Raw genomic sequence first — 26,216 nt, 5'->3', positions numbered from 1 at the left:
GTTTTTTGATGTCGTGATTTTACAGCTTTTCCCTGTTAATTTCACGGACTTTTTTTACAGTGTAGGCCTACTGAAGAAATATTGACTGTGAATGTATGCAATATGTATGGAATTCATAATTTATATCTTATTACATTAACTGTGAATGTCCTTCATTTTATTTCAAATAAAATAACAAAATATTTTTGTATAGATATTTAAGACGTTTATGCCTCGCTTATGCACGATGCAAATCGGACAGCCGTCTAGACGTCAAAGGTCCTATTAGAGTAGCCGTATGGAGTTGTCCAATATGGCGGACCATCTCGCACGTGCGCACTGCAGATAGGGCAGGGATGCAGATCGGGTAATTATACATCCATGCATTAACCGCGCACTGAAGTCATGAATGAATTTGTAGCTCCGCTTACTATTATTTTTACACTAAGGTGTAATCTTACTTTAGGGCAGGCACATATACTGAATAACAGTTAACTGCAGGGACGTGCACAGGTACGGGCTAATGTTGCCCGGGCAACGGCCCGTTTGGCATTTTTGGCTGACCTGCCCCTCTGGAGAGAGCGAGAGTTTGTTTTTCTTTTTTCTGTTGTGGCCGAATCAACATGATAAGCCCACAATTAGTATTGTAACGTCTCGCTGCGGGAAACACGCTTTGTCAGCGCTGTCATCTGCCGGTGCGTTAAGACCACCTCAGTGTCGGATTTTGGATACTTGATTTTGAGTTGTCTCATGGCAGTTAGGGTATAAGCGACAAACCAGGGGACTTTACTTCCTCTTGATACCGTCGGTTATTTACAAAAAAACACCTAAATATAGCCTACTTGCTTGTTATTGTGCTTCCGTCTTTCTGTGTCTTTTCATCTGTAAACTCCCTCAACGGAGCCGCTCGCTCTCTTTTCTTGATTGCCCTCTCACGGGTGAACAGTTCAACGTCCCGCTTCATTGTAGGATTTCTGCCATGTCTCTTCCACTTTAGTTTGACCATCTCTGTTACTAAGTTATGGAATACTAAATAAATAAGTAATTAGATACCTTACCGTTACTGCGCTCATAAAGAATGATAAGAATACAAATAATGTGAATTGAACTGGTTTAATTAATTAGTGAGTTTATTTAAGGTAATTAGTTGTAGGCCCTATTTTATCAGTATGTCCTGCACAGCAGTTACAATGGCCAAACTACATTAGAACATAATTTTTCCCCATGTTGTCTTTAATAGTTACTAACATTAGATATTTTAATGAGATATGGACCGCAAAACATTTTTAAAATCAAGTCACCGAATGCAAGTAGTCGCCTTAGCTTATTTTGTTATGAGATGAATTACTGTTCAATTTAGTTGATGTAAAAATCGTTTGGTTTATTTTACATTAAAAAAGAGTTACAATTTTCAAAAGGTCTTATGTTTTTTTTTCGGGGGGAGGCCCTTTTTCCAGTTTAGAGCAATAACCCCTCCAAATGTCTGTGCACGTCCCTGGTTAACTGGTGTTGTAATGCTCGAACATTATGGTAGGTCTGTGTTCAGTTGTTTTTACCTCTGAACAGTCATCACGCTAACTGTTAGCATCACAACAACAGGTATGGCTAAACATACAGTGCTGTCATCGGGGGCGAAGTTGTGGAGATCTCTGGCCTTTGCAAAGTCAGAGCTGCGTCTGGATCTTACTCTTGCATGCGGACAATCTTTCCGGTAAGTTTTGTCTAGCTCAGATGTAGTCTGTCAGCATCATGATTAACATGAGACTTGCTGGACAGACCTAATACAGTTGAAATCCTCGTGTGTATCTTTGTATTAACTCATTTCTACCCACAGGTGGAGAGAAACTGCAGAAGGCCACTGGACAGGAGTGATAGGAGGAAGGGTTTGGACTCTGACTCAGACAGATGACACTCTTTGGTACCACATTTACCAAAGCCTAGACAGGCAAGAGGAGACAAGTGGCAGGAAGAAGGGAGCTGGTGTTTCTCTTCAGCTGGAAAACAAGTCAGACAACAGATTCAAAGAAGCTGTGAAGAAGGAGGAAGAGGAGCCAGTGGCTGTGACTCCAGTGCATCCAGTGGTTGTGATTCCAGTGCATCAGGACACCAAGGAGGATGAAGAGATGCTGAGGGATTATTTCCAGCTCAATGTGAAGCCGGGGGACCTTTACAAGGAATGGGGAGCAGCAGACCACCACTTTAAGCACATTGCAGGCATCTTCACAGGTTATACTATTATTACACAGAAGGCCTTTACAGAGACAGTATTTGTTTAGTAAAAAAAATAATGTAATAATACAGTTTTGTAAAGCATTCTTAATTCAAGAGATGCAGCACAGCATGTACTACACAAAGAAAAAAAGATATAGAACAAACAAAAAAACTTGGCTAGATTGCAATAATGAATGGAAAGTAATATGGAAATAAAAACACTTGATAATTTTAACACAAATGTAAATAATATTAAAATCAGTACCCGTATTTCGAGCCAAGTTCACCTATAAATATCGAGAAAGCATCACAAGGTCTCTCTTCTCTTCTACTCAGGTCTTTTCTTTTCTCTATCAAGACAAAGACAAAATAAATTATCTTAACACCCATTGTTTTTCTCTCCCCAGGTATAAGGATGCTGCGTCAGGACCCAACAGAATGCCTGTTTTCCTTCATGTGCTCCTCAATCAACCACACCTCTCGTATCCAGGGCATGGAGGAGAGGCTGTGTCAGTCTCTGGGCGCACCGCTGTGCCAACTGGATCAAACCTCTTACCATAACTTTCCTTCCCTGTCTGCGCTCGCAGGTACTCTATTATTATATTTCCCTACAGTCCTATGCCCCTGTGTGATATGATATTCATATAATTTGTCCCTTCAATTTTGTTATATTATTTTTGGTTCAATGGTAGAACATCCAAAGAGGAGGTTTGATTTTTATTCTTGCATTGCCACAATATTTTCAACTTCAGTAATGTTGCAGAATAGACAAACATGTCCTCACAAACAGCATCAATGCAACCCCCACATTTAACATGTTTTTCACTACCAAACAGCCTCTGTTGCATGCATGAAGATGAATAAGATGTACTAAGGTTGATTACTGGGTGGTATATAAATTAGACGCTATGCCAAATGTGTTACTATATTGTTTGTGTTTATTTCTTCCTACTAATGCCTCTATATTCCATGCAGCATTGTCTACATATTGTCACCATACTTGTGTTGTTTTCTGTAATTGGCAGACACCTGCGTAGAGGCACGGCTCAGGGATCTTGGTTTTGGGTACAGGGCTCGGTTCCTTCAGCAGAGCGCTAAGCAGATTTTAGACACTCATGGGATCCAGTGGCTTGAAGGTTTGCGCAGTGCCCCATATCTGCAGGCCCGTGATGCTTTGTGCACCCTTCCTGGTGTCTGCACCAAGGTAGAGTAGCGTACTGCAATACAAATAATCCTTTAGTTCATAGTTTTTGTTATTTCGATACAATTAAGTCAACGTTTCTCCTTCAGGTGGCAGACTGTGTTTGTCTGATGTCCCTGGATAAGGCAGAGGCCGTGCCCATAGATACTCACGTGTGGCAGATTGCTAAACGTGACTACAACAATGGATCTGGCAACGGACAGACAGGTAAACTTCATAGAGCTATTGGTACAGTAAAATAATCATGCACTTCATTAGAACTATATTTGTAGTGTCACACCCATTATTTTATTTATTTTTGCAATTGTATTGTCATTACACAGTACAGGTACTATGTAATGACATGGTTTCTCTGCATTTGACCCATCCTAGTGTTAGGAGCAGAAAAATTATCATCATAGTAATTGTTATTTTTGATTGAAAACACTGTTTAAATGTAATATTTTTGCACAGGGGATTTTTTCAGAAAACTGTGGGGTCCTTATGCTGGTTGGGCACATTCGGTGAGTGTCTCTGTGAATTTCTGTCTTGTATCTTTTCATCCGTTTGATATATCCACTAAGTATTTTATTTGTTTTAGGTGTTGTTCTGCGGTGACCTCAAAAAGTTCAGAAATCTGAAAGAAATGCTACATATGAAGCGGCCGAAGAAAGAGAAACTGACGGTAGCAGGCAAGAAAATAAAAATTAAGAAGGAAAAAATTGATACTGTGAAGTACATAAAAGCTAAGGCAGGTCATCACAAGAAGGCAAAGAAGTCTGCCTAGAATCACACTTGGCGATCAGGTAAACAAGCTTCATACAGCAGGGGGGTATACTACGAAGCAGGATTTTCGCTTAGCCGGCTAACTTCAGGGAAAACTCGGGGTTTCCGGTCCTACGAAGCTGGTTCTCTTTTTAGCGAGCTAGACCTCCATGGTAACTTATGCTGTGCGGCTAACCTGCCCGGAGCAGGTTAGGTTGCAGGCTAAGAGCTCAACTCAGTGAAAGCACTGCCTGCTGACCGATCAGAGCTCAGTGTGCGGAGTTTAAAGCGATCAAGTCATATTACAGGAGAAAGGAAATACAGAAAAGCTGCCGTTGCAGGAAAGACGGCCGGCAAAAATCACCGACTGTGTGAACGTGAAGATTAATAGAATATCACCTCCCATCTTCAGAGCAATCTGACTATTATAACATTAGCGTTAAGAAAGCTTACTTACATATCTGCCACAACATAAGTAACCGGATCAGAGTAACATTACAGTACAGTCCGCGGCATATCACATCATCATAATGTATCATATATTTCCTTATCTGAGTCAGCTGAGCCGTATCTGGCCGTGCAACACTCACAGTGTCACATACTGTATGCAGAAGTATTATTTTAAGCAACACATTAAGTTGACGAAAACCTCGAGTCAAATGTAATTAAAGTCAGATCGTGTCTTAGACGGGGCAGTGATATCATAAACCTGTTAATGTACGCATTCAAACACTTGTTCTTTTCACAGCTGTATTCACCTTGCAGGTGCAGCTATGTGGCTTTTATCCTGGATAAAGTGTTTAAGTCATGGATGTTTAAAGTTTAACTTCTTCATATTTTACTAATATTAAAGTTCACTTTTCATTCAGGAAGTATGACGTTGCACTGTCAGTACGCTTCTCCATGTTTGTGATTGGTCGAATGCTCCAAATACCACCCCTTTCATGTGAACGCGCACCTTACTAAATGGGACACGGCTGGCTTGAGCGATCCACTTGATAACCCACGTAGTAGTACCGTTTAGCGAGAGCGCGTATGTTTTGGATTAGGCCAACCGGCTAACTCAAACATATCCAGGTTAGGTTGAACCAGCTTCGTAGTACAGGCCTCTGGACTCACATCAGATCATCATTAAAAAAAACGATCAGAATGAAATTGACAGACACTTTATATTCATGGTTCATGGTTGTTTACTGCCACCTTTTTTGTCTTCTTTCGTATGCTTTCACTACTACAGTACAATACAGCACGCAGGTGTTTCTATTTTTTAATAAAGAGAATGTAATATCTGCTATTTTTTTGGTGTTTGTATTTTGAGAGAAAAAGGCCTGATTAGCATTTGACCTATCATGCAAAATGCACGTCTTTTATATATGAATATGTGTCCCCGGTGTTCCAGGGAACTCACCAAGTGTCAGAAAACACAACCCTCTCTATTTTCCTCCGTACCCAAATCTCTTAAAAAGGGGCTGCAACGGATCTGATACAGACTGATCCAGATTTGAACACTTCTATGACGTCACAGAAGTGGTGCTACGGCTATTGGGCCAACTCCACCAATCAGGAGGAGACAGCCACGGACATTGCCGTTCGAAAGCGCTGGAGGCGCTGTAGTACATATGCCAGGCTTGTAGATGGTGCTGTTCTCACAGAATCAGCACATGAAAAGACAGTGTTAAATTGAGCAAAATGAGGAATGGCTAAAATGCGTGATCTGTTTGGTATTTTGACAAATAAAAAGTATAAATATGCCTTTATATAGGTATGGTCCTACACTATATTATTCAAATATAGCATGATAGGTCCACTTTAAGGCCACTGAAGTCACCACTCTCATGGTGGCTTACTAAATGTTTCCAGAAGAGGCCACTAGGTGTCAGGATTTATTTGAATGTGTTTTTCTGCAAGATACTATCACTTAGTGGCCAATGCCACCCTTTTTTTTACATGTACATCTATGTGAGCACAACACATTTCACCATGACCCTGGGTGAATTCTTTTTGCCAAGCCCTCCGGTTCCTATTACACTCCGCACCAACACGTCACGGCATCTGTATGCGTGTCTGAAAAGGTCATTGGACACCAAAATGGAGTATTGTGTTTCTTCGTGGCATTTCTGTGCCTTTCCGTCACATCATAAAAAAGGTTCTTGGCTGGATGCTCAAAGTGCCATGGTGTCTGAATGTTTATCTATAGGCATAAGTTGGCTGTGTCAGCTGGTCTTTTAATAGCAGGGATTGCACTTATCTTCCGTCACTACTTGGGGCTTGTGTGATTGTCTCTGAAGATTAACATGTCTTTAGGGGTGTTGATCCATTAATGTCCCTTTTATGGCAGTGACTGAGCAATATTATGTTTGTTTAAAATATATTAAGAGAAGTCATTGTAAAATGTGCCAACAGCGTAGATGCCAAACCTGTTTCCTGCCTTAATTTGAAAGGCAAATATTGTCTGACTGATCTAGCCTTAGTAAGCAGGTGCACCATGCATGTAGTAGTTGCTGCATGTGTGTGTCTGAATGTGCATGGCCTACATCTGTAGACCACGTTTATTTGTGGAAGTTTGTGCAGCCGTGCATGTTAATGAATCTGTGAGTCAGCTTTCATCTCCACTCTCAGTTGAGTCGGACAGAAGCTGGGGCCGGCTCCAGGGCAGAGTCACTGTGAAGAAGAAGAAGAGCAGAGTAAAAATAGAGCGGAGACAACAGGAATATTATTTTTATAAGAAGATCGGGAGAGGTGAAAGTGTGCTGGAGGTGAAGACATGAATTTAAAAGAAAAAGCCATCGTGCGCACAAGTGGACACGCAAAGACTCAAACAACACAACAGTGGCACGCGCATTATGTAAGCACCGGGTCTCAGCTTGTGTCATGCCCTGGGCAATTATTCAGTTGAGAGGACATCTCCCATCAAGTCTACTTAATCTAAGAGGGCTTATTGACTCCCTGCAGGCACCAGGGGGCGCCAGCTCTAGAGCTCTATCAAAATGGAAATGTCTCGTGTCTATTTGCAGATGTGTAGCAGCAAGATGGAATTTGTTTATCTCCCAGTGACAATATGTGACAGGTGGTCTTGTGGTAGTTAAGAGATGTTGTCAAGGTTGTTTGTGTGTATGAGTCAAAATCAAGTGCTCTTGAAGTGGGTAACATTCCCTGATAAAACCTGATTGTTATTAACCCATCAGTCAAATTCACAAGTACATTTTATGGTAAGATAGTTTTACATTGCAGTAGAATGTACAGTGTCCTATTAAATTGGCCCCTTGGGGTTTATATATACACAGTTATTTAAAAGTATGTAATATATATATATATAGGAATGTATAACATTTCAACATCGTACATCTCTGATTTAATTGTTTTCACAGTGTTATCATATTATTTTAAAGTTCACCATATCCGTCCATGGGATATATTTTTGAAAAATGTTATTATATAATTATTTTTATAATTAAAAAATAATTTGATCCTGTTTTTACTATCCAGGCTCTGTGTAGGTTTGAACCCAAAAATGTTCTCTTTGCACACCCACACTCTGCCTACGACTCAACATGATGGATGGTGTTAATCCTGAATGGTAACAGATGATTTATATTACAGTATCTGATACAATACCTAAGATGGATAAAACTTAAAGAGAGTTCTGTTGATTCACCTTAGATGTGGTGAAACCTAATGCAACTGGAGGCAGCCTTGAGGGGAGACGGAGGGACGGGGTGAGGCAGTCCCCACATGGAAGTCTGTCTTTGGGGCCCAGAGTTGGGGAGATTATTCTTCGGTGTCTAGACAACCATAGGGCGAGGGGAAAGTCATGGGGAGAGAGAGGCTGGAAGTACAGAGCTGGGGGAGGTATTTTATCTTAGGCTATTCTGCGTCATACATGTGGATGGACATTAGCATTTGAAGGTCTTGGCTGTTCTCAATGAAAAAAGCTCACTTTGTTCTACCATCTGATAGGATCCCCTTTTGACTGGCTGTGATTAAGGTGCAATGCCTGATAGAGTTGGAGGAAGAAACGCTTCCGTCTGCTCTGGAGTTACATTTCAGAGCCCTTACTAGGATCAATTGAAATGACTAAGTGGAATGTATTCACCACATTCCTGGACAAAGATGGTATAGAAACCCTATCCATAATATGGGTTTGGAATACCATGAGTACCATTTGTAGATTTGGTGTATATCAGTGTCGGTGCTTCTAACTTCTTCCTTTTTAAGAAATTGTTAATTTAGCAAACTTTAAATACTGCTCCCCTTGCACTTTATTTAAAGCCTGAGAAAATTCCCCATAAATCAAGAGCTGTTAGTCAAAGGCAATATGTGTAAGATGAGCTGTTTTGACTTTATACAAGTTGGACATTCCCTTAAAAATGCAGCTATTTGGCCTTGTTTTATCTTAGATATAAGGACAATTATTCAATTCAAAAAGAGAAAACAGATTAATAGTTACAGTAAAAATCTGATTGAGTTTTACCCTTCAGGTCCACGGCTGGGAAAGCTTCTCTGTGTCATAATGTTCAATGACCTATACTATATAATTATAAAAACTGGGACAGGAGGCATTTTTTAAAATAAGTGAAGCAACATGGGACCACCAAAGATCAAATATCTCACTTATCCTCCCCTTGGTTTACACTATAGAAAGAGGGCACCTGTGAAAGTAAACTCATCAGGGTCTTTTTAATGTAGTTGGAGGATATTAGCTTAACCAGATCCCCTCTGGTACACCGGATTACAGTAATGTTATTAACGTAACTGGATAATTATCATTTTCTATGATAAACACTGCACTCAGGAGGTAAGTAGCAGATAGAGGTACACGTTCAAACACACACAGACACACAAAGGCTACATAATGATCATAATCTAAATTGCATTACATTTCTTTCAAAAAACTTGATACAAACATCCATTCCCCTTTATGTTCTTTATAAATATAAGTAGCATGTTACACAAATGATCCAAATATGTTGAACCCTAAGCCCCTGCCTATGGAATATGAGTCATTATCCATGTGCCATAATGTCAACTTGAAGTGTCCTCGCTCTTCGTGTCCCATCTCTTCAGTATCTCCCTCTGGCTCAGTAGTAACGTAATGGCATTAGCACAATCCTCTGAGCTGCACAGGTTATTTTAGGATTGTACTGTGCAGACAATCTAATGAGAGTGACAAGAGAAAAACAATGATACAGAGAGATGGTTGCTGTTGATATGAGAGTAATGTATCGGCCTATAACTGCAGTTTCAACAGCATGTTCAAAAACCTAGAGTGTTGTGTTTGTGTACGACAGAGAGACAATCAGACCAGGGATAAAGGAGAGGCAGGCATAGAGCCAAGGTGCCATGTGGCATGAGAAAACAGTTTGAGTTTGGCCCGGGTTTGCTTACTCCCCCTCCGCAAACGCAGGCTGGAGGGCAGGAGAGGCGAGGGAGTTAGAGTTTCCTGCACAGCTCTGTTCCCAGCTCATTGTCCTTGCTGCTGCACGACTGCCAGAAACGTCAGGTTTCTACTCACCTGTCTTCTTCACATGACACTTTTTCACATCAATGGGAGACTTTTACCATCATTTGAGAAATGGAAACCTAGATAGTATATGTTTTTGATTCCCAATATCACAGATGTGCCTCTGGGTGCATTACAATCTGATTTGGAGAGGGAACATTTTCAAAAACAACATCTTTAAATGGTCCGTCTCACATGATATGTGGAACAGTTGTTCTGTGTGCAGAAGAGACATCATAAAAACGCATTATGCTTAGAGAATCAATATGCCAAAATGATGCACAGATTGTGCAATGAGGATGTCAAGCTTTCAGGCTTCTGCAACAGAGCATGAGCCAAACAAACTCCTATCCACAATATAACCTGGAAAAAAGAACCAAAACTGAAGCACATCATGTGATATGAGAAGGAAATAAACACAGGAGGAGAGAGACGTGATGAGATAGTGGATAGTTGCATTGCATGATATGTGTGATGATGTCAGTATCGTCATATTTCCACTGGGCACTGTCTGAGCAGGCTGCTTTCTAAAAAGGCAGATAAAGGGTGCTTAATGTGAAACTGCGTGCTGGGCTTTAGTTGCATAACAGACCATATGTTGATGGCATAGCATGGTTTATAGGCAAGCCATCGTGTTTATCTGCTTGTAAGTAAAAAACATGAGAGGGAGGGAACGATGTGGAGAGAGATGGTAGCAGGCGGAGGGGGCGTTTATCTTCTCACTAGCTCATGGCCAGAGAGCGCAGTGGCACTGGGCTGCTGAACCTCTCTGTTTTTCGTTAGAGCACCGTCTTTACTATTTCCAGTTCCACCCTGCGGCTATTACGCGCTGAACCTGGACTAACGTTACATGTTTCCTTTTGGCCTACTCGGTATGTATTAGTCCTCATATCCTGCCGCAGAGGACGCCATCGTGTGATGACCCGCACAGACCTGCAGGTAAGCTGTGCTTGTGTGGGTAACATGGAATTTATAACAGCGGTGGAGAGGCTCCTATGCGGCGGTGCTTTGCGCAGTGACCCACGAGTGACGTCTCTACCTGAGCCATGGTACCCGTCTGTTCGGGTTTACAGCGACTAATGTAACACTTCACATTTCACCTGTTCCGTGGTATTGCTTAGATTGTGTGCTTTGTTACTAGAAAGAGCGTTTTATAGCTTCCCTCCTGTCTGTATAAGCTACTGTTGTGGCTTCGTGCTGTTGGGAGGGTAACGTGCGCAGTAACGCCGTTACTGCTCTTCGTGACCAGCAGCGAATAACGTCATCCTATCCTATGATTGTAAAACTAACCCTCTATCTAAGTGAATATGTATTAAATACAGACACATGTAGAACTCTATATGTTAGCTTACTTCTACCAACGTTACCTTTCGACTAAACTTAATTATTAACTTAAATGAATTAAGATACAACACTCGTTACGTTAACTTGGTAGGCTAGTTAACTACGGATAGCTCACTTAAAAATCACTTGTATCCGGGTGTAATGTAGCCAATAGGATATATAATGGAAAAGGCTATGACTGCGCATTTGACGCTGAAATTGAACATTTTATTCAGTTCCATGGGGATTATAGTAATATATTTAAAATGCCTAGTTTGCGTGACACATGATGCACATCGGCCATGCGATTAAACCAGTCCCCTAAGGCGTTTCATTAACCTGCATGTCAAAACTGAATGCAAATATCCCAGGAAATGGAAAAGGCGTGTCCCTCCCGAAAGTGGGGAAAACTTTGGTGAAATGGCAACAAGTGGGGCTCTATTTCGGCTGGCAGGTGCGCAGCTTTGTGTGTGTGTGTGTGTGTGTGTGTGTGTGTGTGTGTGTGTGTGTGTGTGTGTGTGTGTGTGTGTGTGTGTGTGTGTGTGTGTGTGTGTGTGTGTGTGTGTGTGTGTGTGTGTGTGTGTGTGTGTGTGCGCGCACTGGTCCTATTTAACAGGGGTAGTTCAACACACCTCAACATGAAGGTAGGGCTAGAAGATCTGGATTCACCTGTTCCTCATCAGGGGTTGAACCCAATGGTTGAACCTGACTCATTGAGAGCTGCTCCAAAGTGTTTCTGGATGTAATGCAGAGTCCTGCCATAAGATCCCAATTTAAAAGAAGAACAGCATACCCTAAATCACTGACAGGAGAAAAAAGGCCCTATCTAATGTAAAGCAGCTCAAGAGAGATTTATTGGCTGCTTTGATAGTGTGTTCCCAGGGAAGATGGCTTTTGAAAGGTTAAAAGGGTGTAACAGTACACAGGATGATCCAGAACTGCATTATGGTATTACGTAGCCTATAAATGTCCTACTTTTGAAGACTTATCCTGTTAAAAAAGTGATAATTCATTCATATGTTGGGCAAGATACTATTTAACTGGCAGTATAGTAAGAAAAAATACCTCCTAATTTTAACAGCAGACATAACACACTTCCAAGAACAGACAGTCCAGTACTCCCAGAGAAGTGGAAAATAAACCATAAATCAAGACAAAGGTGAAGGACTAAACCACTGAGCACTAGACCTGATCTGTCCCTAAGCTCTTTTATGGCACCAGATCTTTTTGGCTGGGTATACCAGGTATTCATAATTACATTTTTATGAAGTTGTAAATATGCACCAAGGACTTGTGGATTTATGTACAATAACATCATTTATTGTTTATATAAATATCATCCACTACCTAACAGTATACATTATTGATTGTTGTTATAGAGTTGTACATTTGCAACAAGGACATTGATGTACGAGATACTAATTTGTTTTTATATACAATCCACCACTTAACACAGCAGTGGTTTTATTGCATCCAGCTGTGATGAAGTGAGAGTCTCTGGTTGAAGTGGACCTGTGGTTTACTCCCCCAATCTGGTTATGCCTGTAATCTCTTTCCTGAAAGTGTTTTGTGGCTCAACACGGTTTAGCAGGTGTTTCATTCAGTCACCAGACCTTTATATCTGTCAGGGTGTGTTTCTTGGAATGTGTGAGGACTAATTTGAAGTTCTGAAAACACTTATTCATATACTATATGTGTAGACATGTTTGAGAAGGTACACTCTATTTACATGGTCATGGTCCTATCATATGCCAGTATTTGTAGCCTGTGTTTTACCCCCTTGAGTGCATCGGGCTGTGTCTGTCAAGACCTGTGTGTGTGTGTGTGTGGAGTCCCAGTGCCGTTAAAGTGCCTCACCCTTAAAGGCTGACCTTCAGCCTTTGATCTGTGGCTTGCATGAAAGCGGAACATCAGTCAAAGATGTTGCGGGGCTCAGCACTTTTAAGCTGGACATCCTCTTCGACTGGGGATCAAAAGCATCCTCGATTGGTTCTGGAGCCTCCTCTCTTCCGTAAGCATGACCCCGCTGTGTGGTCCGATACTCCAATGGAGTTTTGACACCCCCCGAGGCAGTGAAGCGCCACGAGAGAGGAACCTATAACAGTCGTTGGTTTGTGCTAAGAGCTAAATGGACAGCTTTAGTGTAAGGCAGATGTCTTGAAGTTGGATGACCGCCTGGAAAACTTCCTGCTGAATCTATAATGCATGTCGAGAGCTCGTATATCTCCTCATATATAAATCAACTTCATTTAAAGTAGTATTAATATATTTTAATGTATTAGCCGTATTTAAAATAAGCAAGAAAATATGTTGGGAGCAGTCCATATGTTTTTTCAAGGTGTGGAATTTTGTAACGGTCAATCCTGCGACCTCCCCCACTACCAGCATACCACCATAACCGCACATACTCCCTCACCCATTTCCCCTCACTGTTTTTCTCTCTCTATCTCACGTACACACAAATTCACATACATACACTGCTTTTACAGTCTCACCTCTCTCTACGTAGCACAGTACAAACAAGTTACACATCTGTATGGCAAGTAATACTTAACTGCTCTGTCAGACTGAGAAGCCGTTGCTGTGCAGAGGTCCACAGTGACGAACAGCTCTACTGGTTTAGTCCAGTCTCCTTTTTCTTTCTGTCCAATTTTACTATGAAGAAACCCCGATGCAGCAACCCTCTGACCCTGTAATCTGAATCTAAATATCAAATTATTGGTCTTATTGTTGTTGAGAGACTTGTATCTTTTCTTATTTTCCTCTGCACTTCTCATTTTCTTCCCCATCGTCATCGCAAGCTTTCCTTCTTAGCTGAGGGCCTCTCAAATCATACCTGACTTTGATTGTTAAATCCTGCTCATCAGAGAGCAACCTTGACATTGGATACCATGAGCCAACTCAGGTATTGGACACTCTGACACACAGCAGCATGTTTCCTCACATATACTGATGGAGACCATGGCTGCTAGCATCGATGGCAATGATGGTCAGTAGGTAGACTTCCTCGGTCCAGACTGAAATATCTCAAGAATTACTGAATCGATTGTCATTAAATGCAGGACAGACATCTGTTGTTCCTGAAGCATGAATCGTACTGACTCTTGTCATCGCCTGAACATTTGTGGCAGTTTTTTTTTAGTGAAGTGTCTCATCAACTGTAAGAAGTCGTTTCTTTTCATGAGATTTCATGTTAATTTCCATGTAAATCTGTAACAAGTCTGTTGACCACTCGACCTTCTATGTAGTGCCATCATCAGGTATACTTATATTTTGTCCAATGCTTTTGTTTTTCGATGATAAACCTGAAAAACTAAAAACGTTCTCAGCCTCCGCTGTACTTTTTTGTCTGCTGCTAAGTATCAAATGTTCAAAGCCTAGCACTCTAAACTAATATTGTGAACATGGTAAACACTCCCTGCTAAATGTAAGTGTTAGCAATTTCATTGTGGGCATGTAACCAAGCCAATGTTAGCATTTAGCTCAAAGCCCTGCTGTGCCTATCCTCACAGGGCTGCTGGCATGCCTGGGTAGACCTGAGTTTCTCTAGAGGAGGAAAAAACATGTTTTTCTACAAAACCCTACAAAAGTTATAATATAAGTAATAATAAGTAAACATGATTCAAAATATCACCAGACATTCAAATGCTATCTTTCAGCAAATGACAGTTTTCCATACTATGTGCTTTTAGACATGTGCATATTAGACCAGTCATTTTTTGAATGGACACAGATCTTTCTGTATACAAGCAGACTTCTGTTTGCTCATGGAAATATTCACTCACATGGCTGAAAATATTGCACTCCCCGGATGTCTAAAATCTGGCATACAGAAGAGAGAGAGAGAGAGAGAGAAAAACATTTGCAAGAAAGATTCTCCAAAAACCTTGCTCCCTCTGCCTGGTTTCTTTGTAATGTACATTAGCTGGACGTAACACCAGCATAGAAATGACATCAGTACCGCAACAATTAGTAACAGCTGCTCTTGTACTGACTCATGTAATGATATAACCAGCAGGTCTAAACTGAATTTATAATCATCTTCAGGTTGATTCTGGCTTCTGTAGTATTGGATATTTTGCATGGGCATTTCCTGTTCTGGACAAAGAACATATTGTGTTAGAGAGAGTGACGACATCTGCACAACATGTGCATCCCAGTAAAAATGTAATACAGAGTGAGTTGTCCCTCTGCCCCGAGGAGTTGAAAATGATAAAATTATCCCATCTCCTCCCGGATAGACACAGAGGAACATGCTGTTGTATTTTGAGAGTGTGCGTATGTATTTTACTCCCTGTGCCTTGTGGGATCTGCTACGATGTACTGAAAGCATTCAGACTTATATTCAAAACCAGCTGATTAAACTAATCTTGTCTTTGTAGTGTTGGGTAGGAATTAGATACAACAACAAATAATGGTGAGATGTTCCTGGCCTGTAATTCAGTCTGCTTAGAGAAGCTGCCAATCAGCCTGAATGTAATCCTTTTGTATTACTTCCAATGGAAACTTGTAGTCAAACCGTCTAAATCCAGTCAAGAAAAACATTTTTGCTGCTGTGTGTGGGTTTATGGAGATAAGATTAATCCTGAGAGTCATGAATCTCTACCACCTCCCTTCAAACACATACACATAAAATGACACATGCTGGATTATGTTTTATCAATATGTTTACTACAAGGCATTTCTCAATAGACAGCTTGTTAATCCCTGGCTGCCGTAGACTACGCACCTGCCAGTTAACCTCAGAGGAAAGGTGAAGCAGGCTTAGATTCTCCGCATGCCTTCCTGGACATACTGCCATATCTTCGTTTAGACCAAAACAACCCTGTTAAACCGGCAACATAGTTTTCCTCGTGACTCCTATTTTTCCTCAAACATTTAGCTTCTGTCAGTTTATATAAACTAGCTTTCTCCAGATGTACAGCCCTCACCACTTCTCTGAGTCTTGATTTTCTCAGAGAGTCCCTTAACTCTCATCTCTGTAACCTCCTCTGTCGGCTAAATTACCAATCCTCCATCTTCTCGGCCCCTTCCATTCCTGTCTTTCCCCTATCCTTTCTGTGAGCGCACTCATTTTTCTAATCTCCTTATCTTACATCCACCTTATCTGCCTATCTTCCGGGCCCTCTTTCAACTCTTACACAGGAGCATGATGTAGAGCTGTGTGGAAACAACTCCAGTTAAATGGGGGGACAAGAAGAAAAGAAAGAAAAAGGAAAAACGGTGATTAATCAGCGGTTGAATTGGCCCGCAGCCGACTAGACTGAGCATAGAAGAGGCGGTTTAGACAGGAAGGAAAATAAACAGTGAGGCTACTGTGAGTGGGTGGAGATTGAGATATACTACCACTTATATTACTGTACTCAGGACCAGTTTTTCTATTACACCTAGTAAATAAATAAAAATAAAACAATGATTGCAAGCTAAAACAAAGCTGAGATTGTGTTGCAATCATCTCACATACCTACAATATGCTCTGTGACTTCCTGCTTGGTACACACATACACACACACAAACACCTACTTAAACACGTTTTTTTTCCATACACTCACACATATTACTCACATCTTACAAGAGTATGAAATGCACATGCCCACCGTGTGCGCAGCTGCAGTCATTTCCCACTACACACTGCAGCTGTGAATAGACCCTAGGTGAGTCATACGCAGCAGCAGAATACATTCTTCCATAGGCACTGATTTCTATCTTCTGTACCTTTCCTACTAATGTTTCAGATGGAGTCTCAGTAGTTTCCTTACTGCTCCCATGGTAAACTCCCACTGTGAGTCATAGACAGATACTGGTGTGAACAAGGGAGGTTTATGTAAGACAGAGGGCCAAATAGTAAAAGAAAAGGGGAGTTTTTTTTGATAAGAGGTGCATGTTGAGGCAATGCGCCTGGCAGCTGTTTATCTAGATGACTCGTTGGATTGTGTAATCCTCAAGGGCCTCGGGGGTCTCTCCGTGTCGCTGGGTCCTCTGAGCTTCACCACAGTCGCTGCTACAGCTGTCAACTCCTGGCATCTATGACTCAAACAGAACTGAAAAACTCCAATACTGAACACTTGGGAGGAGAAGGAAACTGATAATCATCCAAAGAACATTTCATGGCGGAGATAGTGCGGAAAAAAGTGAATGTGTCCATCTGCGCCTGAACGAAACCATCTGTGACTCCTTTTAGTTTCTTCTTTTTCTTGGCTTGTTCATTCTGATGGTGCACTGTGTTATATAAGTTTAAAGGTGACTCTTGCCTGTGTTTGTGTGTGACCGTCTGGATATGGGCCATGAAACCATACACCTTACCACGCCCTATAGGTCCGCCGGCGTCATGAAGCTAAAACCTTGTGGGAGTTTTGCTGACCTGCCCTCTACAACAAGCACTCCTCAGATTACACAAGTTAAGATACCAACAGTGTGTGTATGAGCAGTTTGTTTTATCTAATGTGTTTCCTCTGTCAACAGCATCACAGTGTAAGGATGGTGTGACACTCAGACAGACGGAACAGTCACCGCTCTCCACTCACAGGCAGACCATGGCTCCCAAGTGTCTCCTTTTCCTGGCCTTCCTCCTCTCCTCCCTCCATCCTTCAGTTGCCCAGACCATCATTGGCTCCTCTTCTTCATTCTCTGCTCCGGACCTGCCTAATAACTCCTCACCTCACCCTACAAAGCAGACTGCTGGATTCTGGCCTTCTTTTCCTCCCAGAGGGCGCACTGATGTGCCTATCAGAGCTACAGTCCAGGATAGACAGAAAAATACTAATGCAATGCAACAGGGGCGAACAAGCCGTCCGATCCCACAGTTCACTCCTCCATTAGTATCTGCTTTATCCACGCAGAACCTCAGCAGTGGGCTAATTTTAACTCAACCCACTGCCTCCAGGCCCAGAACTGATACAGCTGGTTTAGCATTGAACGGGGCTTTTGTAAAGGAAGATACTACTACAAAAGGCTCAATTCCACCTTTGCCAACTTTCCCCTCTGCTGCTTTCACTGAGTCTACAGGTGATAAGCCAGTGACATCAGGACATTCAGAGGAGGGGTCACCCAAAGAGACGGAGGATGAGGATTTACACGGGCTGGGATCAGGTCATATTCCAACGGTAACGCCTGTGAAGGAGGAATCATCTGTTCCTCAGGCAACGGTTGAGGATGAAATGGCGCAGTATCAGCCACAGGCACAGACGGCAAACGCTTTTGATGTAGAAACACCACCAGAGGGAAGTCAGGCTATGAACCCTTACCTGCCTGTGCTTACAACAGCCGGTAAAATCTCTACAACGCCACAGACTGAGACAAGAGCCACCCCCTCCCCTGTGGTTACCCAGGCAACTGTAGTATTAACAGGTGAGATATCAAATATATATATTGCTGTTGAGGTACAATTATTTACACCTTACCACAATTGTGTCTTATCCACCCTTTTGTAGGTAAACTGACAGAGAACACTCCTTCCACTGTGAGAGCTACTCCAAAGCAGGCTGCTGTGACACTGCCCCAACCCACAACTACCACCACTGGCTCTAAACAGTCACGGGCTGAAGAACAACAAACCACAACACAGCAAGTAACAACCACATCTACAAAAAGTGTGCTTACTACAACACAGGAGGCAGTGAGAAAACTCACCAAAACAACACCTCAACCCAACGAAATGGAACATCTGGGAAGAAGTACATCTAGCCCAACTATACAGTCTTCAAGTACAGGTAAGATATTTATATATATTTTACTACTATACTTCCCTCCTTTATCCTTGATGATTTAAAATGGAATTATTTATGCAGCTGGAACTTTTTTACTGGAAGACCCTGGAAAAGGCTTCAAAGGAGGGAACATTCAGAGGCACTTTTCCATGGAAAGTGGGGTGGTAGTTGTGTGGGATAGACACAGCGAGGGAAGAAAGTATGAGTAGGAGGTGAGAGGGAGGGTAGAGGAGGGGGGCAGTCATGCAAAGAGATAGACAGGGGGAAAGTAAGGATCTGAGAAAGAGGCAGTTGGGAATACAGATGAGAGTAGATGGGGTGGTTGAAAGTGTGATGGAAGAAAGGCATAGCAATTCAGGGAGTGGGGATGGAAATGAAAACCAGATGCACAGAGAAAGGGATGAAGTGAGTGGGGTTTAAAACAGAGATGGAAAATAAAAAAAGTATGACACACGGAGGGCATAAGCCAGTCTCTTAGATACCATAAAAACAGCGTAATAATGACTTTTAAACAACTCTTCACATAGATCATTTAAATGATGAATATCCTGCATCCATGGCAATACCCGTTTGTATTGAATGCAAATATCTGTCCACATTTATATCAGGGTCACAAACATATAGCTGGGTGTCTATGGAGAATAATATATTTGTATTTCAACATGTGGACATTTAAAGCAGCGTAAGCAGTGTGTTGAAGAAAAGAAAAACTCAAGGGTAGCAGTAAGTGTATCCAGCTGTGAAATGTGATCAGCACATCTGGAATGTGTCTGGATCTTTCTCCTGTAAGAGGAAAAACAAAACGGGGTTTGAGGGAAGGAAGTAAAACCTACCTTTTTATATAAATAAAGAAGTGTGTCTGTGATCTGTATGCAGTGCTCGCCTATGTGAAAGTGAAACGTGTGTGTGTGTGTGTGTGTGTGATTGGAGGGATGGAGCTAGGGGGAGAGCCAGGAAGTGAAACACATGTTGGAGTGAGTCATTATTCAGTGTGTCAGCTTTATGGGTGCCATCTACACGGAGAGGACGTGCTTAACGTCCTCCAAGCGGCTGACTGCTTAAGTCATTTGCCACACATCATCGTGTTCCACCATCCATCAAGTTTTAAGGTTAAATATTACTTTAGACATAATTCCCGATAGATACCCTTTAGCTACGACTGTTTCTTAGGTCTGCATCATCAACGTTATAGTCATTATCTTATATGTCCTTGCTGTCTTCCTGTAATGTAGTAGTTGTTTTATTTCCATTATATTAATTTAGTGTTCTATAGGTTTTTGTAATATGTAAATGGTCTGCAAAAGCTACAATCCCAAAGTTCCCTGCAGAGGGAGTTTCTCTCCCACACACTCCCTGCCTGAAACACATCCATTGGACTCCTTTGTTTACTTCTATAACATGGTGACATCACAATGTAACAACACCCTTATATTAAATAGTGCTCCAAAACATTGTATGTGATAGGCAGAGGGGCGGGGCATCTCTAAGCCATTGACCAATCACAACAGAGCCGTCCAGCTAACCATTAGAGCAGACTGGGCTCTGGTTTCAGACAGAGGGTGAAAAGAGGTGCTGCAGCACAGGCAGTATGAGAAAGACCTTTTTAAACATTACAAACACAAAATATGTCACAGTAGAGGCACAAAGTAGAAATATGTTAAATTAATAAAAATAAAACTTTAAAGTATTGCAGTATACAATATTGCACTGTTATTATCCACATGAGTTTGTGTCGGTCAATATGTTTTTTTTGCTTTTTTTTATCTTTACATATGAGTATTTCACAAAGGGCTCAGTGATGAATGATGATTATAATGCTGTGGGTGTTTCCAGAGTTTTACAGGAGGATTAGGTGGAGTGCCTTGAACAAACAGAAGTATGCGTGTGCATGCACAAAATGAAAGAGAGACATGAAGACATAATCAGACGTCAAGGTGTTTGACGTAGTCATGCATTGAGAAAGAATTCTTTAGGAGAGTTTCCGTGACTGCTTTGTGGCACTGATGTGTCTTTTGTTGTTGCGTAATGTAGATCCTCCTCGTTAATTATATAATCTCATCCAATTTAACCACACAATTACTTTTCACTAATCCTGAGGAGTTTAGCTCAACATAATGTATTATAAATTCAATGTGGTGGCATAGTGTACAAATCATACTGAGATTTAAGACAGCTTCTACAGGATCTTCCCCAGCTAATTTTATTTGTTCAATACCCTAATGTAAATGACATAAGACTGTATTTGTTAACAGTGTTCTTATATTTCATGCTACTAATATTTGATGTTAGTCCTCAATTGTTTTTATTACCTGTGAAGTTTTATGTGACATATTTATCTATCATTTAATCCTTCTCCATCAATTCTGCTCACAGAAAGAGGCACTGTTTTTGGTTTAGGTCTGCTATTTCAAAGCCATGTTTTTGGATACAATGATACAGCTGATGAGTAACTTTACAAAGATCTGATACCTAAAACAAAAATGAAAAGGAAGAAATTTACATTTTAAAAGATTTCTTAAATAAAAATGATTGAGTGTGCAGGTCTGATACTGGGCTTATTTTATTAGACTGTGTCTTCATACTTATAAATAGATCTGGGACAATGTGTCTGTGCAAACCCATTAAGTTACATTGAGAACTGCAAGATGGTCCTATCTCATGACTTGTGATGGTGAGCTACACCCCTCTAGTGGTTCTGAATAGTACTTTATGTACTGTTATACTATTGCACTGCTTTTCAGATAAATGGCATTTTAAAAGGTTTTCTTGAAAATCCAACCTCTCTTTCTCTTTTTGTAGGGACCTCCACTGGTGTCATGCGAACAAGACTAAGCCCCACATTTCAGGCTGATGTTGTTAAGAGGAACCGCTCCGTTCTCCTTGGACATCCAGCTCCACACACTACCTCTAACCCAGCCCCGTCCCCCAGCCAGAGCCCCTCCTCTAACGGCACACTTCTCTACTGGGGTGATCTGAGCCGGACGCTGGCATTCGCCTGGGAGCTGCATGTCTACGGCTCCGTGAGCCTCTTCCTCCTCCTGTTTGCTGGAGCGGCTCTCGGCCTCACCCTGTCCCCCGGCGCAAACTGTCCTCATCGGGGGGCTCTTGCACTGGCCAATGCACTTTTGTTTCTCGCTGGAGGCCTCAGGGCGGCTCTCTTTCTGATGGACCCCTATGGCACCAGGAAGTTCCTGCCTCGCCCCGCGGTTACTGCCCTCTACAACCTGCCTCTCCACCTGCTGGTGTGGGCACAGGCTGCCCTGGCACTGCTGGCTTTGAGGGTAGCAGGAGTGAGTGTGTTACCTTCCTCTTTGGAGCGTCCCCCTCTGGTGGCAGTGCTGGCTGTGTTGCAGTGCACCCTGCTGCTGGCCGCTGATCTGCTGTCCCCAGCCCTGTCCCCTGTGGTGCCCGTCACCCTGCAGGTCATGGCCCTGTGCTGGGGCCTAGCTCTCTGTCTGGGCTTCCTATGCTATGTGTTTCCCCGTTTACGCTGCCCTACCATACCCCACCATGGAGTTCCTGAAGAGGCCAGGAGGAAGGCTTGGACAGGAAGCAGGAGGACAGGGGTGATCCTGGGGAGGGTGCTGGCAGTGTGTGCAGTCCTGGGGGCCCTGTGCTGTGGGCTACATGTCCATGCCACCTTATGGCTCTATGGACTGCTAGGGGACTGGACGCGCTTCAACTGGGGTTGGTGGCTGGTGCACTTCTGGGCCCGGCTCCTTGAGCTGGCCTGGGGATTCTCCCTCCTCCTCCTGGGCTCCTGGGTGTTCTGGAGGCCGCAAGGTTGTCATGGAAGAGAGGAGGGGGGACCGGATGGCAGGGCAGCAGGAGACTTGCCATCCCCTGGCCAATCTACAGGCTCCTCTCAAAGACACACCTGCTGGTCCAAGATAGTCCAGAGCCTGAGGGGGAAGCCCTGTAAAAAGTCTGACAGTAATGGGGTGGGAGGAGGAGGAAGTGGAGGTGGAGGAGGAGGAGGGGGACCAGGGGAGGTGCCTAACAACTGGGCTGGTCAGGAGCGTCCTGGAGCTGACATCAGCAAGAATCTGATCAGGAACCAGAACCACGAGCAGGCCACGGCCCAGCCACGCTGCGTCAAAGACAGCAACAGGGGACGCAACAATAGGGGCCACTCTGCTGAGCGGGTCCTCTCTGACGGCTCCACAGGTTCCCTGCTCAGACTTCAGGCACTGGGCCGGCCCCCTCAGCGCTCTGTGAGCGGCAGTCTGGATCTGGAGGGGGACACTACACTGTCTCTTTACGAGTTCGACCTGCGGCCCCCATCACCTATTGACCTGACCCGCAGCATTGACGAGGCGCTGCACAGGGAGTACCTGCTCGGAGGAGGAAGCTTGTTTCACCCTTTTGCCCAAGCCTCACAGTGCCCCTCCCCGGGGTCAGGGGTCAGTCAGGGTCCCTGGCTCCGCAGGAACAGTGATCCTCAGATGCTTTCTGATAGCAGCGAGGCAACAGAGTCTTCGATGCCACTAGGGGGCAGCGTGCTCAGCAGTGTCCCCAGCAGGCAGGTGACTGCTCCCCCCACGCCCTCCCACCAGGGTAACAGGTGGCCTGGGAACGCGATGGGAAGCGTCCCTTCATCAGTGTCCTGCCCTGTGTCACTTCGTCCCTCCAGAACGTCAACAGGAGATCTGGGGGAGGACGGAGTGGACGACACGCGTCCGTTCATCACCCCAGACTCAGAGAGGGTGCGGGGGAGGGCTGGGAGGCCGGCGGGGTCGCGGAGTTACCTGGAGGTCAGCCGACATGACGACTCTGCCAGTGTCAGCAGTGAAATCATTGATCTATGAACCAAACTTTGGACATGAGGACCAATTACCACACATTAAACACCCATTTAACAAAAACTTTTCCTGATCAAGACTTCATACAAATTGGGAACATTTGATCATTGCCTAAGAATGAATCATTTTTAGAAAAGGGAAACTATTCAAAAGTGTCTCTTGGTGATGACCTTAAAGGATATCACCTAGTCGCCTTTTATCTTGTTAAAGGATTTAACATCTGTGTTTGGGAAAAAATATATGTTATACCTTTACTCTGGGAGTAAAATTGGAAATATAGCACAGACAAACGTCACGGCACACTCATCTTTCTTTCTCTCTCACACTCACACGCACGCACACATACACACACACAACCACACAAAAACATATCTCCTTTATTTTTATGTTATTCCCTCGGACACGCCTGCAAAGCACTGGTGTCGTCTCAAGTAAACCGAGAACAGACGCGCATTACAACAATTCCGTGATAGGATTTTTGCAGATCCCTACACGTAATGCGTGTGAAACGCGTAGTAAATGTATTCTTCCCATGTCCGGGAACAGCACTGAGAGGTTCAATACATTTCAAGAGTAGGAAACAAAGGCTCCAAGCATCTATAAGTCCCATTCCTATTGTTTTCGTGAAAAAATGTCTGCATATCAACAATTATGGATTTCATTGCCCTCATAGTTTATTTGCGGTCTCCCTTATTTGAAGTTGCTTTGTAATGTAAAGATGTGCCATACATAACCTTGGATGGTTCTGTGTTATTTTTATGGATCTATAAACCCATTATTTGGGTTAACTCTCACGAGCGTCTTGCCAGTATCATAGTGACTCAGCAACAGATCACTAAGCTCCTAATGTGCTGCTGTGTTCATCCAGTCTTCCTTCAATGCTTTTAAGCTGGTTACATTAAGAGGTACGTAGTTAAACATGACAACAAACATGCAGATGCATGCTTGTTTGTGAAACTGTTGCTGAAGCTTTTAGCTGTAGCTCAACTGCACAATGAACATCAAGCATTGACCTGTGAGGTTAATGCATTTTATCTTGTCATTTTGCTGTAGGACCAAGCTTTTGCCAACAGTAGTTATTTACAATGAAAGCCTCTGACTGCATTTTTACGGGATTTGAAGAAAAATATTAAACATAATCACAATCCTACCAATTTTAATTAAATTATTCAGACTGGTTGATATGTTAAAGAAGCAGTGTGTAGGAGTTATGGGGGATCTATTGGCAAACATATAATGAGCCTTTCATACCTACAAAAGGAGTGGATCCTCTTCCGTGGAGTCCGCCATGTTGCAGAGCTATGTTTCTGCCAAAAATAAACAAATACAGGCTATAGAGAAGGATTTAGCTTTTCTATGTTACCCAAAGACCATTATAGGTGCTTATACACACAAAGTAACAGTGAGCAGAGGGGTATTCCTTTGGTTTGCTATATGCCACGGGACCCTACACACTGCTCCTAAACGCCACACAGCTTTGCAGGGCTGCACCACATGAGTCTGGCTTGGCATGAATCTCAGATCTCGTATAATAGACCTGACTCAATAACAGAGCACTTAACTGTAAGCCTGAGCACTAGACTAAAGTATTTTACTACTCGAGAAAAGATATCTTTCAAATATATCATGTATAAGCAACAATGTAAATATTGTTATTTTTGATGTCATGAATAAAGGTGTATTTGAAACATAGTTGTAGTTGCTACTGTGAAAGACAATCTAAAGTGGTATTGCTTATGTGTCCAAGCTGTGCAGACAGTTATGCTATTGCAACATCAGATTTCGACCTGTTCGGTTAATACTTACCTTCAGAGGTCGTGTTCATGACTTTCTGAGTTTTGCTCAGATTATATTGACGCTGGTCTTGCTAAATGAATAACGGATGGCCGAGATCTGCAGGATTTTTAATTGTTCTATTTCTGTTGAATTACGACGTTACAGAAAAAAGGAAAAACAGAGAGCACTTCAAATGGAACCATATTTAATGATTTACCTCAAACCTGTTTGGTGATCTTTAATATAGCCCCTTGGTTTCATCCTCAGTCTTGTATTTGAAAAGTTTTGTTCCAACATGAGATATGACGTATTTTGTTTTTAAAATGAGCCTCACAAAATCATTATGTGAATGTTTTCTTGGGTTACTGTCATGAATATTGAAACATTTCAAGAAGTGACATTTTTCCAAAGTGGATAAGTGTCATTTTGGAATAAAACTTAAATCATGCCTCTGTTTCTGATGAATCCTATTCCATAACTTGTTTTTCCGGTTACCTCAGGGTGACTTTCAGTACCTCCCAGTGATACTTGACTTGTTTAGTATTTACATTACAATGGCCTTGTGTTTTTTGTCTACATTCCAATGAACCCATAAGATCAGTAGTATCAGTACTCGCTGTTACCGCTCTATGAACAGGGCGGTACCTCCAGCAGTGTTGTTTCCTCACCAAAGCAGTACGTGCCATAGAAAATACATTCAATGTGCCCCCTCCAGTCTGTGGTCACAGTGCAGAAGTAAAGTGTTAGATTCATGTTTACTTTGCTAATTGAACTCTTGTTCTTGTATTTCTTGCTGCATTTCATGTCTGCATTCAAATAAAAACGAGTAAACATGTTGTTATTGCTGTTTATTTTGTATGAACTTCAGATATTGCATAATGGTAACAACGAGAGGATTCACAAACGTTCTAAATGGATCAAATACATACTGCACACGTTAATGTCCAACATTAATCAGGCTTTCTCCTCTTTTT

The 26,216-nt window shown here is 42.5% G+C and overlaps 2 protein-coding genes across 2 annotated transcripts; both read left to right on the top strand.

The window, feature by feature from the left end:
• Positions 1–68: 68 nt before the first annotated feature.
• LOC307036172 (N-glycosylase/DNA lyase-like) lies at positions 69–6,081 on the top strand. Its single transcript, XM_079676250.1, has 8 exons — positions 69–346; positions 1,579–1,690; positions 1,814–2,205; positions 2,598–2,777; positions 3,216–3,394; positions 3,481–3,598; positions 3,845–3,894; positions 3,972–6,081. The coding sequence occupies exons 2-8, from the start codon at positions 1,581–1,583 to the stop codon at positions 4,155–4,157; spliced, it is 1,215 nt and encodes a 404-aa protein (XP_079532376.1). The 5' UTR covers positions 69–346; positions 1,579–1,580; the 3' UTR covers positions 4,158–6,081.
• Positions 6,082–10,202: 4,121 nt separating this feature from the next.
• Positions 10,203–26,078, top strand: LOC307035697 (uncharacterized protein). The gene is made up of 4 exons (XM_079675320.1): positions 10,203–10,574; positions 17,421–18,305; positions 18,389–18,667; positions 21,464–26,078. Exons 2-4 carry the CDS (start codon positions 17,492–17,494, stop codon positions 23,470–23,472), a joined length of 3,102 nt encoding a protein of 1,033 aa, XP_079531446.1. The 5' UTR covers positions 10,203–10,574; positions 17,421–17,491; the 3' UTR covers positions 23,473–26,078.
• Positions 26,079–26,216: the final 138 nt, after the last annotated feature.

This window comes from Notothenia rossii, assembly GCF_949606895.1.
Source record: "Notothenia rossii genome assembly, chromosome: 4".
Taxonomy (NCBI): domain Eukaryota; kingdom Metazoa; phylum Chordata; class Actinopteri; order Perciformes; family Nototheniidae; genus Notothenia; species Notothenia rossii.
The sequence above is the reverse complement of the archived record's forward strand: the minus strand, read 5'-3'. Positions and strand labels throughout refer to the sequence as shown.

Coding starts and splice junctions, on each gene's coding strand:
- LOC307036172 (XM_079676250.1), top strand. CDS start 1,581: ATGGCTAAACATACAGTGCTGTCATCGGGGGCGAAGTTGTGGAGATCT. Junction 2,206..2,597: donor CATTGCAGGCATCTTCACAG/GTTATACTATTA, acceptor TTCTCTCCCCAG/GTATAAGGATGCTGCGTCAG. Junction 3,895..3,971: donor ATGCTGGTTGGGCACATTCG/GTGAGTGTCTCT, acceptor TATTTGTTTTAG/GTGTTGTTCTGCGGTGACCT.
- LOC307035697 (XM_079675320.1), top strand. CDS start 17,492: ATGGCTCCCAAGTGTCTCCTTTTCCTGGCCTTCCTCCTCTCCTCCCTC. Junction 18,306..18,388: donor GGCAACTGTAGTATTAACAG/GTGAGATATCAA, acceptor ACCCTTTTGTAG/GTAAACTGACAGAGAACACT. Junction 18,668..21,463: donor TATACAGTCTTCAAGTACAG/GTAAGATATTTA, acceptor CTCTTTTTGTAG/GGACCTCCACTGGTGTCATG.